At 40.4% G+C, this 15,809-nt stretch overlaps 4 protein-coding genes across 6 annotated transcripts; all 4 read right to left on the minus strand.

Moving 5' to 3' along the window:
* Positions 1 to 6: 6 nt before the first annotated feature.
* Positions 7 to 3,459, minus strand: LOC108063588 (uncharacterized). 3 transcript variants are annotated; one of them, XM_044395577.2, is made up of 5 exons: positions 3,236 to 3,459; positions 1,951 to 2,069; positions 1,566 to 1,882; positions 942 to 1,064; positions 7 to 879 (listed from the first exon to the last, which is right to left on the minus strand). In XM_044395577.2, exons 2-5 carry the CDS (start codon positions 1,954 to 1,956, stop codon positions 396 to 398), a joined length of 930 nt encoding a protein of 309 aa, XP_044251512.1. In that variant the 5' UTR covers positions 1,957 to 2,069; positions 3,236 to 3,459; the 3' UTR covers positions 7 to 395. The 3 variants fall into 3 exon arrangements, with proteins under 3 accessions (XP_044251512.1, XP_070072731.1, XP_017006221.1); XM_070216630.1 differs by having other exon boundaries at positions 1,951 to 2,072; XM_017150732.3 differs by lacking the exon at positions 3,236 to 3,459 and adding an exon at positions 2,698 to 3,066 and having other exon boundaries at positions 1,951 to 2,072.
* A 1,528-nt stretch (positions 3,460 to 4,987) lies between these two features.
* LOC108063541 (filamin-A) lies at positions 4,988 to 8,031 on the minus strand. The gene is made up of 3 exons (XM_017150665.3): positions 7,681 to 8,031; positions 7,237 to 7,611; positions 4,988 to 5,718 (listed from the first exon to the last, which is right to left on the minus strand). Exons 1-3 carry the CDS (start codon positions 7,829 to 7,831, stop codon positions 5,423 to 5,425), a joined length of 822 nt encoding a protein of 273 aa, XP_017006154.2. The 5' UTR covers positions 7,832 to 8,031; the 3' UTR covers positions 4,988 to 5,422.
* A 1,303-nt stretch (positions 8,032 to 9,334) lies between these two features.
* Positions 9,335 to 12,830, minus strand: TTLL6B (Tubulin tyrosine ligase-like 6B). The gene is made up of 6 exons (XM_017150700.3): positions 12,229 to 12,830; positions 11,608 to 11,904; positions 11,400 to 11,553; positions 10,706 to 11,340; positions 9,679 to 10,228; positions 9,335 to 9,617 (listed from the first exon to the last, which is right to left on the minus strand). The coding sequence occupies exons 1-6, from the start codon at positions 12,651 to 12,653 to the stop codon at positions 9,507 to 9,509; spliced, it is 2,172 nt and encodes a 723-aa protein (XP_017006189.2). The 5' UTR covers positions 12,654 to 12,830; the 3' UTR covers positions 9,335 to 9,506.
* Positions 12,831 to 12,984: 154 nt separating this feature from the next.
* Positions 12,985 to 15,679, minus strand: pll (serine/threonine-protein kinase pelle). Its single transcript, XM_017150701.3, has 3 exons — positions 15,263 to 15,679; positions 14,531 to 15,202; positions 12,985 to 13,959 (listed from the first exon to the last, which is right to left on the minus strand). Exons 1-3 carry the CDS (start codon positions 15,553 to 15,555, stop codon positions 13,434 to 13,436), a joined length of 1,491 nt encoding a protein of 496 aa, XP_017006190.2. The 5' UTR covers positions 15,556 to 15,679; the 3' UTR covers positions 12,985 to 13,433.
* Positions 15,680 to 15,809: the final 130 nt, after the last annotated feature.

The raw sequence follows: 15,809 nt of genomic DNA on the forward strand, positions 1-15,809 counted from the left end.
CATAAATAATCGTTAAAGCATTTATTAATTTATGTATAATAGTTTACAGCTAACAGTAGGAAATGGTGTCTAAATGTAATGTACTCGCTAGGATCTCTATGTACGATGGATCTCGCCCCTCCCTGCATACGGAAGTCAACTCTATATATCAAGGGGCTGCGATCGCCGAGAACTAAAACTCCAATGTATATTTTAACTATACAAAAAATACTGTATGCCGTGTGTTGTTTTGTCCAATGAACTTGGCTGCAACTCAGATGCGGTTAAGTAACTGCGTGCCACCTTAAGTAATCCTCGCCTGCCATCTCGCCTACGCTTCCTTCGCCTTCGGTGCCTGGTTCCTGGAGCTGCCTCGTCCAACAACTCGTTCAGTTGTTGGGCTCCTGCTTGTATTGTTATTGTCGGTTGTTGACGCCCTCGGGGTTGTGGCTGCTGACCATGCTGTGCTCCATGTTCTTGACGATCACATAGTTGGTGATGTGATTGATGGCCTCGTCCTGCAGCCGCTCCGGCCAGCGCTTCATGTACGACTTGATGAAGTCGCCGAACGTGTCCACCTTATCGGGCGTGCTCTTGTGGGTGTCCACAATGTTCTTTACAATGTCCACGAACTTGTCGTAGTCCTCGTGCGACTTCTTGATCTTCTGGTAGTTGGCCACACCCCCGTTGGTGTTGCCCCCGCCTCCTCCGCCACTGGCTCCGCTTCCTCCGGCCGCTGCGTTCATCTGCTGATCCATATTGTTGTCCGCCAGGCGAGCGGAGGCAGCGGCAGCCACTGCCGCCACGGCCGCCGAGGAGGCCATGAAGTTGTCCACGCTGCCGGCATTCGGAGGCGGCTGGGAGTGGTCCATAAAGTGCCGGTGCATGCCGTACTCGGTCCTGAAAGTTTTTATATCATTATTTAGAGGTAGAAGATTAGATTTTGGGTAGATAGCGCTCACTTATAGAACCCCTCCGTATTGTTGCTATTAAACTCTTGCTGAGACATTGGATTTTTCCAAACTGGTGACTCGGATGTAGATGGTAAACTACTGGTATTCGATGCACTCGTCATGCGTTTGTCTCTGCGGAATAACAAAGATAATGGTTATGAATTGGTATAAACAAAAATAAACTAGAGCCCTGCGTGAATCATTTAATTTTTGTTGTTTCGTAGTATGCCCTAAAATTTATGATTTATTTATTTTTTGAATTTGACATACATTTTTTGTGCTTTTGAGAACAAAAAGTTTCATATTTTTTAAAAATCAATGCATAGTGTTTAAAGTTCAGGCAGATTGAACCACAAAATGATGGACCTTTCTTCTTGAAATGAGAAAATTAAGGACCTTTCTTATTGAAATGAGAAAATTACGGACCTTTCTTCTTGAAATGAGTAAATTATGGACCTTTGTTCTTGAAATGAGAAAATTATGGACCTTTCTTCTTGAAATGAGAATGAAATTATATCAGAATTCATGCCATTCATTCGATTAAACTCAAAATTCCAATTAATTCATTCACATCAATTCATGCTGGGCTCTATTATAAACTCATCTTATAGCTTATATCATCCATAAACCCACTTGTAACCGGTGTGCGCGGCCAGACTTTTGAACACATCATCCACTTGACTATAGAACTTCCAGGTGCTGATTATGCCCGTGGTCTCGAAGGTCTTCTGCTCCTGTCGGTAGCGCTGCGTGAGATTGTTGACTTTGAAGTGTACCTCCAGTGCGGTTACGGGGACGCCCAGCGAGGTTAACTGCTTGGCCATTGCCACATAGAGATGGCCATTGCGTTTGATGGTGCGCAGCTCATAGGCGCAGACTTTCCATAGTTTGATCAGCTCTAGAACACCACTATCCTCCCATTGTCGGCGCTTTTTGTTGAATTTTTCATACTACGGGGGGATAGGATAAATGGGTTATATTATATTGATCAAATTAATGGATTTTAAAGCAAACTTACAGGCATTTCACATGGGTCTTACTGCCGACAACTGGGATTGCCCGACAAACTTCGTCTGCCAGCTGAAGCAGGACATGAAGCGGTTTATCTAGTAGACGGGCATTGTGTACACGGATCCACTCCTGAAATAATAAGTTAAATAGAATCGTTATAATATTTGTAAAAAAAATAAATAGACCTTATTTATAACCATTGTATTATGTATTATTTTAATAATGATTATTTACAAATAAAACCTTTGTTTCTATGAAAATCATTTAAGGTTCCTAAGAATATTAGAACACTCAATCTTGTAAATAAACAATCCACATATGGTTTGTACCACACATATCGTCTGTTTGATGACGATTTAATTGCAATGAAATTGTAATTAATATTTTAAAGCCGTTAGAGGTTCAAGTAACCTAATACTCAACATAAGCCGCCCCCAAACAGGGATTATGACATGAATGCCCCCTTTTATACCGTTGCCATTATAATTGCAGATTTTAATGGGTAATCGTGGAGTTAAAAGGGGGTATATAAGGCAAATTTTATTATTTGTTTATTTATTGTAGCCTAGCGTTACAAGTTTTTGAAACTTATGAATTAATACGCTAGTCACAACAAATTCTTCTGAATCTTTAAGGATATATTTATAAATTTAGTTCATTGTTTTAAGATTTTAAGATACTCTTATAGATACTATAGATTATATCCTTTAAAGACTCTTATCAGATGAATTCTTTCCCCTTTCATGATAGTTACCATAAAGAGTTGACTCTAACAGAACCTATTGGTAATCCTTTGGGTATGCAACACATTTTCTAACACTACAGGGTATCTCATAGTCTGTACACTTGACTGTATCTTTTATTCGGGCTTTCAATTATCATTAAGCCGGCACACGCACACACTGACACAGCTCAGCCTCTCCCGCAAAAGCTCACGCACACATGTAATGCAAACCGAACGGTAAAACGGTAAACAAATATTAATTGTGCGAACGAAACAAGTTGCAAATTGCATTCGGCAAGAGGAAGAGCGACTGCGAAGTGGATGCGGCGAAGGTTGGAATCGAAGTGAAGCGGTAATTCAAGTATACAAGGGAGTTGAGATGTTCAGATACGGATGAAGATGCTCCACCAACGTCGACGTCGACTGCGACGTCACTAGCTGCTTGGTGGGGGCGGCAGAGGGCAGAGGGGGTGGAGCCTATGTAATTTGCAGGGGGAGATGTTACTTTTCTCGAATACACACACACGCACATACTATTTCCCTTTTTGAGATACACACACACACTCACGTCGTCAAATCCACATCCGATTTTCTTGCGTTGATTGCGTTCTATTGTTACGCTCTTCTTCTCCATGCACCGAAAACAACAACAACAAACGACGCACGACGGCAGCACAAACTTAATAATAAGTCAAATAATTAAATTTTAATTATCTTCAAGAGGGAAACACACGAAAAACGTAGTTTTGTAGCTCTACGCTGCGCAGCTCTCGCCATTCGACTCTATAATGATGTTCTCCGGAGAGCAACAAGGTGTGAGCAGTGCAGCTAGTGTGTTGCGGCTACCAGTGCTGACGTATCAGTTAGAAAAAAGCTAGAACAGTACAAAAGTATGTTTTATTTTGTAATTTTAAGTGAAATTTCTTAATTTAAATCCATAATTAAATCAAATTAAATTTGGTTATTATGCTTAGTGCCTAAAAAAAATAATTTTATGATTATTTAACTAAGAGAAACTTTTTAACTTTTTAAATTTTTAACCAAATTTATTAAAAATAGTTTTCGGGCACCCGATTGTCTGACTTTTCCTTAGTTTTTTGGTGATGGTATGCACTTAAAGGTTTTAAAAACAGTTTAATCAACAGATAAAAAAAAGTTAGCTATAATTATACTTTCAAAAACATTTTATAAAAAGCTGTTTTTAATGTTTGAATTGAATTTATCCGCCGAAGGTCGTGTAAAAATGGTTACATCTACCTAGAAAAGAGACAGAATGGCATCACTGATGGCTAATGCGGCGTTGCCGGATGGTCAGTGTAAATACGTTGGGGCTTTAAAAGGCGCGAAATACATACAGAGGGTTTTTTCTATTCTAGGGTTTTTTCGGGAATAGAACCGAGTCATCTGACATTTTTCTTACCCGCCAATCTCCCGACTCGTTAGGGCGCCACAAAGCAAACGCATTTCATCGCTCATCATCATCATTTTCAGCTCCACCTTTTAACCCCCATCGTCCCCCCCCCCCTCTTTTTTACAAACGCTTTTGTTGGAGCATAATGCACACAGATACACACACACACAGTCGCAACCAACACGTATTTGCCGGTCATCATCATCATCATTAGGTTGTGCGATGGAGCAACAACAACAACGATAGCGGCTCCCAAATGCGAACGTCATTAGCGGGCTAAATAACAAAAAATGATAATGTTGCTGCCACACAGTCGTCAGTTGGCTTTGCTTTGGTTCGGGGTAATCATCATTAAATTGCACATCGTATCTGTGAAAATGGGGGGCGGAGTGGGGGGCGAGGCAAGGCGGAAGAAGAAGAAATTGGGGGAAGCGAAAAGCCAATAACAAGGTCACCAGATATTTGAACGTTTATTCTTATGGCACTTTGGGGATTTGGCTAAGAATATTTATAGCCCACTTTTTTTTTTTAAATTGTTGTTAAATAAGATTTTTGAAAAATTAGTCCTGAAAATGTTTGATTTGAATGAAAAGAGGTTTAGTTATAATAATGATCTTTTAAATTTCTTATTTTATTTAAAAGCCTAAGTTAACTTTAAACTTGTGTTAAATTTATAAAATATTATAAAATACTCAGAAAAGTTATTTTGGAATTAGAAATTTAGTTTGTCATCATCATCATCAAGAACTGAACTGCACCATCTCCACGCGAACTTTATTTTATAATTTTTTTTACCGAGATGAACAGCTAGATAATACCCTCCAAAAATAAACACAGTTTTTCTTTTAATAATACAAAAAAAATGTGTTGCACAATTTATTTAAAATATTTTACTATTACATATACTACGAAATTCGGTTTTTAAAAAAGCCCTATTTCCTAATAATTAATTTACTCCGTAATTTTTGTTAAATTAGTAGGTATATTTTTAGAAAATAGTTAAATGCACGTAAACATTTTTGTTTTCATAAACTTAGACACTACTTCCTCAAACGCAGCTGTAAACATTACTATTTGTTCTTACACACAGTTTACCTATATTTGCCGGTCATCATCATTAGGTTTTGAGGCGAAGACAGCATCAGCTCCCAAATGCGAACGTCATTAGTGGCGGGGAAAAGCAACAAAGACCCTGGCTGTACTACCCATAATGTTTCCAGTAATCATCATTAAAGTGCACATCGCCCCAAGGTGCGGCGTTGGATTCCTGGTAGGAGGAGGGTGGGGTGATAGTAGCGCCAAATCAAGGTCAGCTGATTTATACACACACATTTATTTCTTATCCTATTCGGCAGTTAGGCTAAACGGGGAACCCGGTATATGTTGTTCCCCCCACTTGACCACCAGGATATAATCGCCGGGATCGCAAACACGATAGGTAACCCTGTGAATGCTTCGGCCCAAGTGCTTCACCACCACCTCTTCGCAAGGACCTCGTTGGCCCAGGACTCCAACCAGGAGCATGTTGCTCCCCGCTTGGCTGCAATCCACTGTGAACTCGTTGCGCTCCACCAAACTGACATGGGTGAGGCCCAGGCCACGGCTGTGCACTTTACTGACATCCGAATCCAGGATGGAAACTAATCGAATAAAGAGAAAACAGGTAAGAATCTTTCAAGTAATAGTTTTATAAAGAATTTTATATAAATTTCTTAAAAATCATTGAATCTCCATCCCAAAAATGGCAAAAATGAATGAATACAGTTTTAAGAACCTTAAAAAAGCTAAAGATAAAATATGTAGTTTAAGAAAATATCTTATAAATGGAAATTCGAATAAAGAAAAAATTCCATATCTTAAAGAAAATTCTTATAAATGGAATCCAAAAGTTCAAGTGCACACACATATTTCATATTTATAATCAAAATAAAATTTTAAAAAATCCTCCGTAAAATGAATCAAATAAAAACACCTCTTAACGAGGTAAAAAACTAGTGACGACCGCACCTTCAACATACAAAAGTTCTGATATCAACATTTGTGACGAAAAATTATTACACTCGTCATTAAATAGACTTTCTAATATTTTCTCATTCGGCCCGCCCTAGCAAACTATTCCAGCATTTTTCCCTTCACAGGCATTTTCTATTGCAGCGTGCCAAAATTTAAGGAATCTCAAGGGCTATACAGTTTAAAGTTGTAAGGAAAATCGTTAGAGCCGTTTTTGAGAAAATTAAAAAAAAGCTAAAAAAAAAGTTTAAACAAATTTTATTTTGTTCATATCTTTTTAACTATTACATTTACTCAAATTGCAAATAGAAGGCGTTTATAGCATTTAAAAATACCTTTCAAACGAGATGCAGCACAAGTCTGTAGCTTTAGTAGTATAGAAGTTACGGCTTTCCGAATTTTAGCTATTTATAGCTGTTTTCCCGCTAAACTAGCTAGTTTTTCCAAAAGTGGTAGAACAAAAGTTTTTTATATCGATGTGATGAACGTCATATCAAATTTTCAGAACTTAAAAAACATGTTTTGGACAAGTGGACAAGTGGACAAACAGAATTAAATTTTCATTTTGGGAAGAAGAAGAAAATCTTATTTTGGCTATAACTTTTGAACGGAGCGTCGGATTTTGACAAATTCGACGGGTATTTTCAAAAGGAATACAACTAAAACATTGCGAGGGGGCATTTATCCCCACCGGCCCCAACAGCTCCAAATTTCGAAATTTTAACTTTTTCACTTTCCCCGCTCTCTCTCCCAAGCCAATTGATTTTCCTAAAGTCTTGGTATGCAATCCTTTAAGTTTTTGCAATACCTTTCGATAGGTGTATCATTCATTATGATCGGACCATCACAGTAGATTTTCATTTCTTCGTGTATATATAGTAGTCGCCTTCGCACACTCTCCTGGTGCGCTTCGTCACTACATGGACTGCCGTCCATAGTGATTATAAATGGAATTCGATAGTTCAATGCATGAATTAAACCCCATATTTCTTATAACAAAATTTCAGTATTTTAGGAAAATTTCTTATAAATAGGTTACAAAAGTTGAAGTGCAGAAATAAATTCCAAATTGTAATCAAAATTAAATTATAAAAATTCTTAAGTGTCCTGGTTTTCTTTAACTTAATCATAGCGATAATAAATCATACCTGATGTATTCGCTGTTTTTCCTTCAATGGAATCTGGAGCCCCTGCTATGGCCACGATAATGAATGGCGACCGGGGCAGGGTGACGGAATTGCACTTGATGTGCACCTTGTATAGTCCAGCTCCGGCAGCCAAGTGGCAATTGATTTGGAATCGCTCCGGATCCAGCTGCTGCTGCTGGACAGGCTGAATGGGCTGGCCACTGGGACCCTCGACGCGCACCTCGAAGTTCCCTTTGACCCCATTCCGCTTGATGATGAAGCCCACCGAGCTGTTGACCCTCAGCGCTCCGCTGGGAAAGTGGAGCAGCTGCACCTTGCCAGCATCGGTCAGCTCGGGCGCCACATAAACCCGCGGCGGTTCCGAGGGATATGCATCTATAAGTCGAATCGTTTATAAATAGCCCGTTCGATGTTTACTTCCTCATCGGCGGCATCGGTACTCACCCGCATCGGGCGTCCGCTGGTAGCGTCCAAAAATACCGCCCTCCTCCGGACTGTTGCCCTCCAGGCCACTCCCACTTTGACTGGAGGAGGAGGCGGAGTTGGATGAGGCGGCCTGCGTATTTAAACGCATCTCCTGTGACACTTTAAACATGCCTCGGATATTTGAGGAATATTCTAAGCTCTTTTACGATTTTCGAAATATTTTTGAAATACTTTTTCCAAATTTAATTAGCGACTGCCCGGGGCGTGCTCCTTCGACCGACTGAACTCGGAGAACTCTCCATCATCTGCATTCGAAAATCATTCTCAATCGCAGCGAAATTCTCTCGAAGTGCCCGATTTCCGATCTCAGATCTCACACAGAAACAAAATTTAGTCAATTCTACCTAATATCATATCAATAACAAACCGATATGATTTATGATTAAAACATATCAACTTTTATCATATCATTTAAAATACCAAATGTAGTATAAATGTAGTAGATAAATATAATATTTATTCATATCAAAATGATATGATTAACTTGCCCAGCACATATCAATCTGACCTTTTGTACATTTTTTTTTCTGTGCAGTATTCTCCCTACATTCAATGGGGCAAATGTTTATGATGTTTGTTTGCCGGGCAGCCTGCCAAATATACAAGCTATACAGGGGTGCTCAAAAGTATTTTCACAAATGTAAATGTTAACTGTACTTATATTTTGAACTAATAATATAAACTTTTGGCACCTATAGAAAGAGCACTTCAATTCCGTTTAAATGACACAAAAATGTTCTTAGCCCATTAAGACCCCTAATAACTGCAAAAAAAAAGATTTCAAAATATTTTTCCTTGTATTTTTTATGATTTTTTGAATGGAGACATCTCAGTAAAATTTTGTATGTAAAGGAAAAAAAAGCGGCTAAAATAGCTATTTTCAAAAAATCATAAAAAATACAAGGAAAAATATTTTGAAATTTTGTTTTTTGCAGTTATTATTAATTTTGATTGGGGAACAACTTTGCATCAAAACATTTTTGTTTTAAGCCCCAGGGAAAAAGTTGAAAATTTTATTTTCAAAAAAAAATGTCTAATTTGCTCACTTTTCAAAGGGTGCTTAATGGGTTAAGAACATTTTTGTGTCATTTAAACGGAATTGAAGTGCTCTTTCCATAGGTGCCAAAATGTTTACATTATAAGTTCAAAATATGAGAACAGTTAACATTCAAATTTGAGAAAATACTTTTGACTAGGGTTGTATGTATGCCTGTATATATGGTTTTATGCGGATCGAGCTATAAGTCGAGTGCCTGACCAGCCAGACGCGATTTCCAATCTAAACAAGAAAGTACGCTGCCCGGAATTCGGCATTTACTTTGTTATAAATCGAAGACATTTTAATTTGAATTGCTAAATTAACACCATTTATTGAAGGTATAAAGAAACACTTGAAAAGAATAGTCAAAGTTTGCTTATTAGAAATAACCATTTCTTATGTTTTGGAAATGGATTTATAACTTATTCCTCATATTTAAGAACTTTCCAGATAAATACAAAACATAAATACGCCCCATTATAATTTTTCTCGCAGTACAAAGTCTTCGGGGAATCAGAATTACTCCAATAAATTACTCCAACAAAAAGTGGGTCAAAGCAATTACGAAAGCAATTCATCTTTTTAAAAGTTCCAAAGTGTTTTATTTTTTTTTAGTGACGAGCGGCAATTTAAATTTAAATAATAACAAAGTTAAGAACACATCAATGAAGTGTATAGACAGTCTGTGAAGATCGAAACAGGAAGAACTAAGTTTAAAGGATTTTTTTTTGGGAACTGCATCCACTTAGGGATTTTGTCTGATGTCGTAACCATGCTGAAGATTGTGATAGAAATGAGGATAGACAACCATATCCGTGTTTGTCAAGTGACCGGTTTCATAAAGATTGCTATAGATCTATAGAGAAAAAACATATATTATATCCTAGAAGAAACTAAAGTTAAAGCTGAGAACCTACATTCTCGGTGATCTTAAGAGTTCTTATGGCCTCCGAGCGCATGTGTAGCCAAGTGTGACGCAGTCGCTCCTCCGCATCCGAAATGAATCCTGGCGACCAATTCTCCCGCAGCCGGAAGAGATTCATCCGATTCTTCTCGCGCACTGCCCTTGGAAGCATGACAACATGACGCTTACGGGCATCCCGCTTGAACTTTCCATTCAGCATCTGCTGCTGCTTGGCCTTCTTCTCCTCGATCTGGATACGCATCTTCCGGGCGAGATCCTCACGCTTTTTGCTGGCCGCCGTTTCGGCGAATATCGAAACCTGATTCGATTGGGCATAGAAACGGGTATAGTAGTCCAACTTGCTTAGATCCGGTGGCGGCATTATCTTCCTAAAGTTTCCCAAATGACTCTCCTCCCAGGCGATTTGCTGGGCCAACGGCCCTTGATCCTCCGCCTCTGCTTCGAGATCAATGTTATTGGGATTAGGTTCTCCCGTGCCCGACTTGATATCTATTTTGGCCTTTGAGGTGCCGCCACCAGCAACCCGAGGTCGCTGAACTGACCTGGAATAAGAGAAAAATTATTTGATTTGAGTAAAATCAATGTGCCCATGGTAAATTTCTGGTAATTCTGGTAAAATTGATATTAAATAATATCATTTTGCCGAATTCTCTTTTTTTGGAGATTGGATGACTTCGAAAAAGAAAGCAAGAAGCAATAAGGCGACCTAAATGACGTGAGGAAGTGAGAAAGACACATTCAAAATATCGTTTTTACGTTTTCGGGCAATTCAAATCAAAAACGATACCACAAAACGTAGAATCGAACATCGTTTCATATCATTTTAATATCATAATTTTTCTAATCTGTACACACAAAAAAAAGCATATTCCCGTAAAATCTATATGTAATTTTCAGGTCATGCAAAAACCCATATCGTTTTTACGTGAAGTACTCTTTTCGACCAGGCAAATTTACCTGGCCGCATATCAAATTGAAATTTATGTTAAATAATATCGATTTTTTTGGGTATAACTTACGGCTCTCCCCTGATCTTGAGCAGTCGCTGCTTGACCCTCTTGCGATCCTCCCTCAAGATCTGTCTCTTGTCCGCCAGCACTGTGCTGACCAAGTTCAGGGTGTCCCGGATGAGGGGCCGCTTCACCTCGCGGTCCACCTGTTCGTTGGTATGAAAGCTGGGCGAGTGGTTGACCTCCAGGATGTAGGGCTTCAGCTTCCAGTCTACGAGGATATCAAAGCCGAGGATCTCGAAGCAGGCCTGAATTTTATCGTGACCCGGAAAGCAGGCATGATAGTTGTGCTTTAGCACGGGCCAAGCACTCAGCACCGTCTTGATGATCACATCATCCACATTGCTCCAGAACTCCTCCACATCGTAGTTATGCCGCCTCATCCAGTTGTTAATGGCACTCAGTTTCCGCTTGCTACCACAATCATCATTGTCGCAGAGTTCATAGTGCGAATTGCGTTTATTCACCGAGTAGTTGGTCAGGTGCATATAAAGATCGTTGGCATTTCCGGGCGTGGGTTCCACGTACTTGTTGGTGGCAAATCTAGCTAGTCCCTCGTTGTAAACAAAGATGCGCAGAGGATCCACGGAGGTTATTAAGGTGTAAACCCGCAGGTCGAACTTGTAGCCATCGATGAGGAGGGGCTGTAAGAAAAGATAAAGATTAGCTTATGGAACTCTTATATAGAAGTAATCCTGGTTACCTTGTGCACGTAGGTCTGACAGATGAGTCTTTCATGAGCTCCTATCGTCTTTAGATCGTTGGTCAACCAAATGCCACGTCCTTGGGCCCCAGAATCAGGTTTCAGGATAAAGGTTCGCTTGTGGTTCAAGGCATAATTCATGGCATCTCCATAGCTAAAAACAGGTTATATCAAATAAGATAACTTCAATATAATATCTAACCCTTACTCCGCTGGGAGCATCCAGGTCTTGGGAAAGATCTTATAGTCCTGCGGGTAGAGCTTCAACATCCGATTGAGATTCCTCGACAGCAGATCCTTGCGACAGATCTCGATCATCCCAGGAAAGTGATTGATCTGCTGGAAACGCTTCATGTTCTTGAACAACTCCACGCCGGGAAACGAATCCGACCAGAGGATGTTCCACAGCTTGGACTCCTTGACTAGTTTATAACCCAAAGTCTTGGATATCTTGCCGATCATGGCGTAACGTGAGTTGGAAACACAGATAGTGCTCTTGGTTTCACTGGGATGAGATTGGGGTTTAAGTTAAGAGGGAGTTTTTGAAGTGTTCTTCAACACAAACAATAAAATTCGATATGAAATAGGGTGTAATCTAACTTATTTCATATCAAAATGATATGATTAATGTAAAATTTATGATTCCAACATATCAACTTGATATTTTATCATATCATATCATATAAAATACCAAATGTAGTATTTTTTGACACATAATCTTTAGTCATATCAAAATGTTATGATTAGGTTGATCTTTAAAAAATGTAAAATTAACCAGCGCGTATCAATTTGATCTTTTGTCAATTTATTTCTGTGAAAGAACGATCACCTGGCTGCGTGCTCCTCCTCGATGTTCTTGGGTGGATTAACCACTCGACTGGGACATTCCACCCTATAAGTAGTGTTGTTCAGCTGTATGAAGCCCTGTAGTTTCGCCTCTGTTCCGTTTACCGGACTATTTTGACCCGAAGAGTGACCGAAATAGGGGGAGTTCTCATCCACTTCCTTGCTGGCCGAAGCCTTCTTCTTCAGACTCCGAAACTTCTTCGCCCGTCGCCGTGGAGATGCAGGTTGTTGCGTCGGCGATTGACCCGGACTAAACCATTCCCGATCCGAACACGGCTGCTCGCTGAGTGCCATGTCCAAGTGGCGAACCACCCGGGTTCTCTGCTCGCGATCTCTCCTGATTTTATCCTTGGAGAAGTGGCGCAGCTCCTGAATCCGCTTGTAAAACTTGGAATTTTTCAAATTCATTGCATTGGCCGCTGCTACTCGTTTTCGATTCGACTAATGGAAAATTTATCACTGGCTAAAAACTATAATTATAAAATAGGGTTTCGTGTCAATGAAAGGGAAGCCGGAATTCTTCACGAATAAAAACGGTATTATTTTGCTTGGGTTGTGTTGCGAAAATGAAAATAGTTGTAACCGAAATGACGCTAAAATCAATACGTAATTCTACTGAGAGCGTCGCAGGTTTGAGTTTAAATTCTTAGATTTTCCTAAATACAATTTTGTGGAATATTTAAAAAAAAGAGAAATGGATTTTTCTGAATAACATGACAATAACAACTAAGTGTACAAAGTTTTAATAAAAAATCGTTTAAACAATTACATTTTTTGTATAACAATTAGTCTTGAAGAAGTTTTCCTCTATTTTATGTTTATGTGCAAAATGGTGCTTCGAGCTTTATAAGTTCGTCTATAACAAGGCACTTAAGTATCTAAATGATTAAAATCTCAGATTTTTCAAAGTACAATTTCGTAGAATTTTTTAAAAGAAGAGAATTGGATATTTTTGAATAACTTCAATAACAAATATGTGTACCAAGTTTTAATACAAAAATCCTTTAAACAATTACATTTTTTGTATAACAAATAGTCTTTAAGGGGTTTTCCTCTATTTTAAAGTTGATTATCATATTGCGATTGATCACAAAATAGGGTTTATAAGCGAAATATTGTGAGCTGCTGGTTCAAATGGTGCTTCGAGTTTCAAGTTCGTCTATAACAAGGCACTTAGGTATCTAAATGTTAGGCAAAATCATTGCGGAATGGCTTAAAACGGTCGAGCACCGCATTCATCGAAGGTCGATCCGAGGGATCCAATGCAGTGCAGTCCAATCCCGCGGCAATGGTGCACATGCACATGGCCAGTTCATCGCCCATCGGCGTGGCCACATGCTTGTCCAGCAGCTCCAATCGGTTCTGCCGCCAGTGCTGCTTGACGTAGTGCAGCAGATCCTGCTGCAGATCATTCTTGGGCAGTCGATCCGTCACCTGGCGTCCGGTGAACACTTCCAGCAGTACAATGCCGAAGCTGTAGACATCCACACCTGTGCTGAGCTGCTTGGAGTTGCGGAACTCCGGCGGCAGGTAGATCCTAGTGCCAAAAACCTTCTTCACCTGCATCACAGCGTCTATGGACTTGGGACCCTCGCGCGCCAGACCGAAATCACCAATCTTGGGCTGCAAGCATTGATCCAGGAGGATATTTGCCGGCTTTATATCGCCATGGATGAGCGGAGTGCTGCGCGCCGTGTGCAGGAAGTAGATGCCTCTGTGGGAAAAGAAATTAAAGTATAAGTAGGTTGTAGTTAAATAGAATAGATCTTAAATTTGGACTCGTTGAAAAATCGGAACTTTTAAAATCCACCGTAAATCCAATTTCCCGTGGATTTGGGCCATATCCAGCTTTTTTTATTCGGTAGGATGTAAACTTTAAGTTTGCACCCATTATGATTTTTCATCGGATTTATTTCGAGTTTTTACGATATATACAGCCGACTTACAGACGACCAAAAAGCACATTTTTCATCTTTGTAGAGCTGCTGCGCTGCCATCACTTATCCAATCATATTGATCTGTATGGCAAAGTTAAGCTCTGGTCTATTGACTTTAAAATGAAACAAAAACTGGACCAATTGGGTGGATATGAGTCGGGATATAGGAAGAAATTCGAAAAAAGACAGATATTTAAAATTTTAAACTTTAAAAAATCTTTTAAAAAAAAATGTGCCATCGAAAAAAAAAATAGTGGTATTTTCGGGATCTAGGGCTCCAGCACTAATAGAATTTGCAATCAATTGCTGTGGAGCATTTTGGCTGTAAACTAGTGTAATCGAACCCACCTGGCTGTTCCATGGCAGATGCTGAACCGCTGCTGCCAGGTGAGCGCAGGCAGCGGCTGCTGGGCCTTGTGCGCCCTTAAACGATTCTCCAAAGAGCCACCCTTCATCAGCTGATAGACTAGGCAGGGATTCACCCCATTGATGCTGTATCCATAGAGCGCTAAAATATTGTCATGCCGAATGGTATTCAGATACTTTAGCTCGTTGTAGCTCTGCTGCAGTTCCACTTGGTTCTTGTCGATGTTTGGGTAGTTCCTGTAGTTCATCACCTTGATGGCCACATCCAGTTGCTTCCATTCCCCCCGATAGACATCGCCAAAACCGCCCTGTCCCAGGCGATTCTCGGGACACCATCTATCCGTGGCGTTGGCCAGCTCCTCGTAGTCTATTTTCAGCAGGGATTCGGCTGCCCTTTGAACGGTGCTAATGTGGATGTTCCCCAAAGATTCCAAACTGGGAATCTCCTCCGTTGCGTTGCTGGTGCTCGAGCGATTGTTGTTCGAGTTGCTGACGCCCGAGGAGGAGGGAAAGGGTGGCCCATTGTCCACTTTTGCACTGGAATCGGGTGGCGCCCTTAGCTCGCTGATGGTGGGCATGCTCCTGGGAATATACTTGTGCAGATCCTCGCTCACAAAGTCCTTGATCAGCCGCATGGCATTGTGTAGCTTTAATCTGGTTAGGTATAGGGTTATTTGTGTGATCTTTTCCTGGTTTTATCTTCAACTGACTCACTTTTTGAACAAAGCAAAGAGCGTTTGCACCGTGTGATTGTACTGACCGCCCCAAATGTTTAAGAATTCATTGGCTGCGGAGCGACCTCGCTGCTTCTGCCCCTCGATCTGCTCCACTTGCTCCGGATAGAGTTTAACTGCGCTGGCCAGCTGCTGCCACACATCCAGGGCGTCCAGGTGGGCACAAAGTTGGGCGCGCACGGGCAAAGGGAGCAGGCGAATGGCCATCGTGTTGTCCAAGTGGGAACGCGATCTGGTCCGGTTTTGGGCCTCCTCGGTCTCCACGGCACTCATCTTGCACTGGCGATGAAGGGGGTTCAATGATTCATGCGGATGCAATCAGGAAAAGCGTCTGGAAAGGGGAAACCTGTTGCAAATGGGGTAAATTCCCAACTCTCGGCAATCAAAACAAGAAAACGTCTGGTTAACAGAGCGGCTAACAGCGCAGCAACAGGTGGTTAACAGTCGCGCAACCAGGGCTACTATATCGGGTTTGTGTCTCCGCTAGCCATTTCAGCATGACCATTTCTCAGATTTTTAGGTATTTT

This window comes from Drosophila takahashii, chromosome 3R (assembly GCF_030179915.1).
Source record: "Drosophila takahashii strain IR98-3 E-12201 chromosome 3R, DtakHiC1v2, whole genome shotgun sequence".
In the NCBI taxonomy this organism is placed as follows: domain Eukaryota; kingdom Metazoa; phylum Arthropoda; class Insecta; order Diptera; family Drosophilidae; genus Drosophila; species Drosophila takahashii.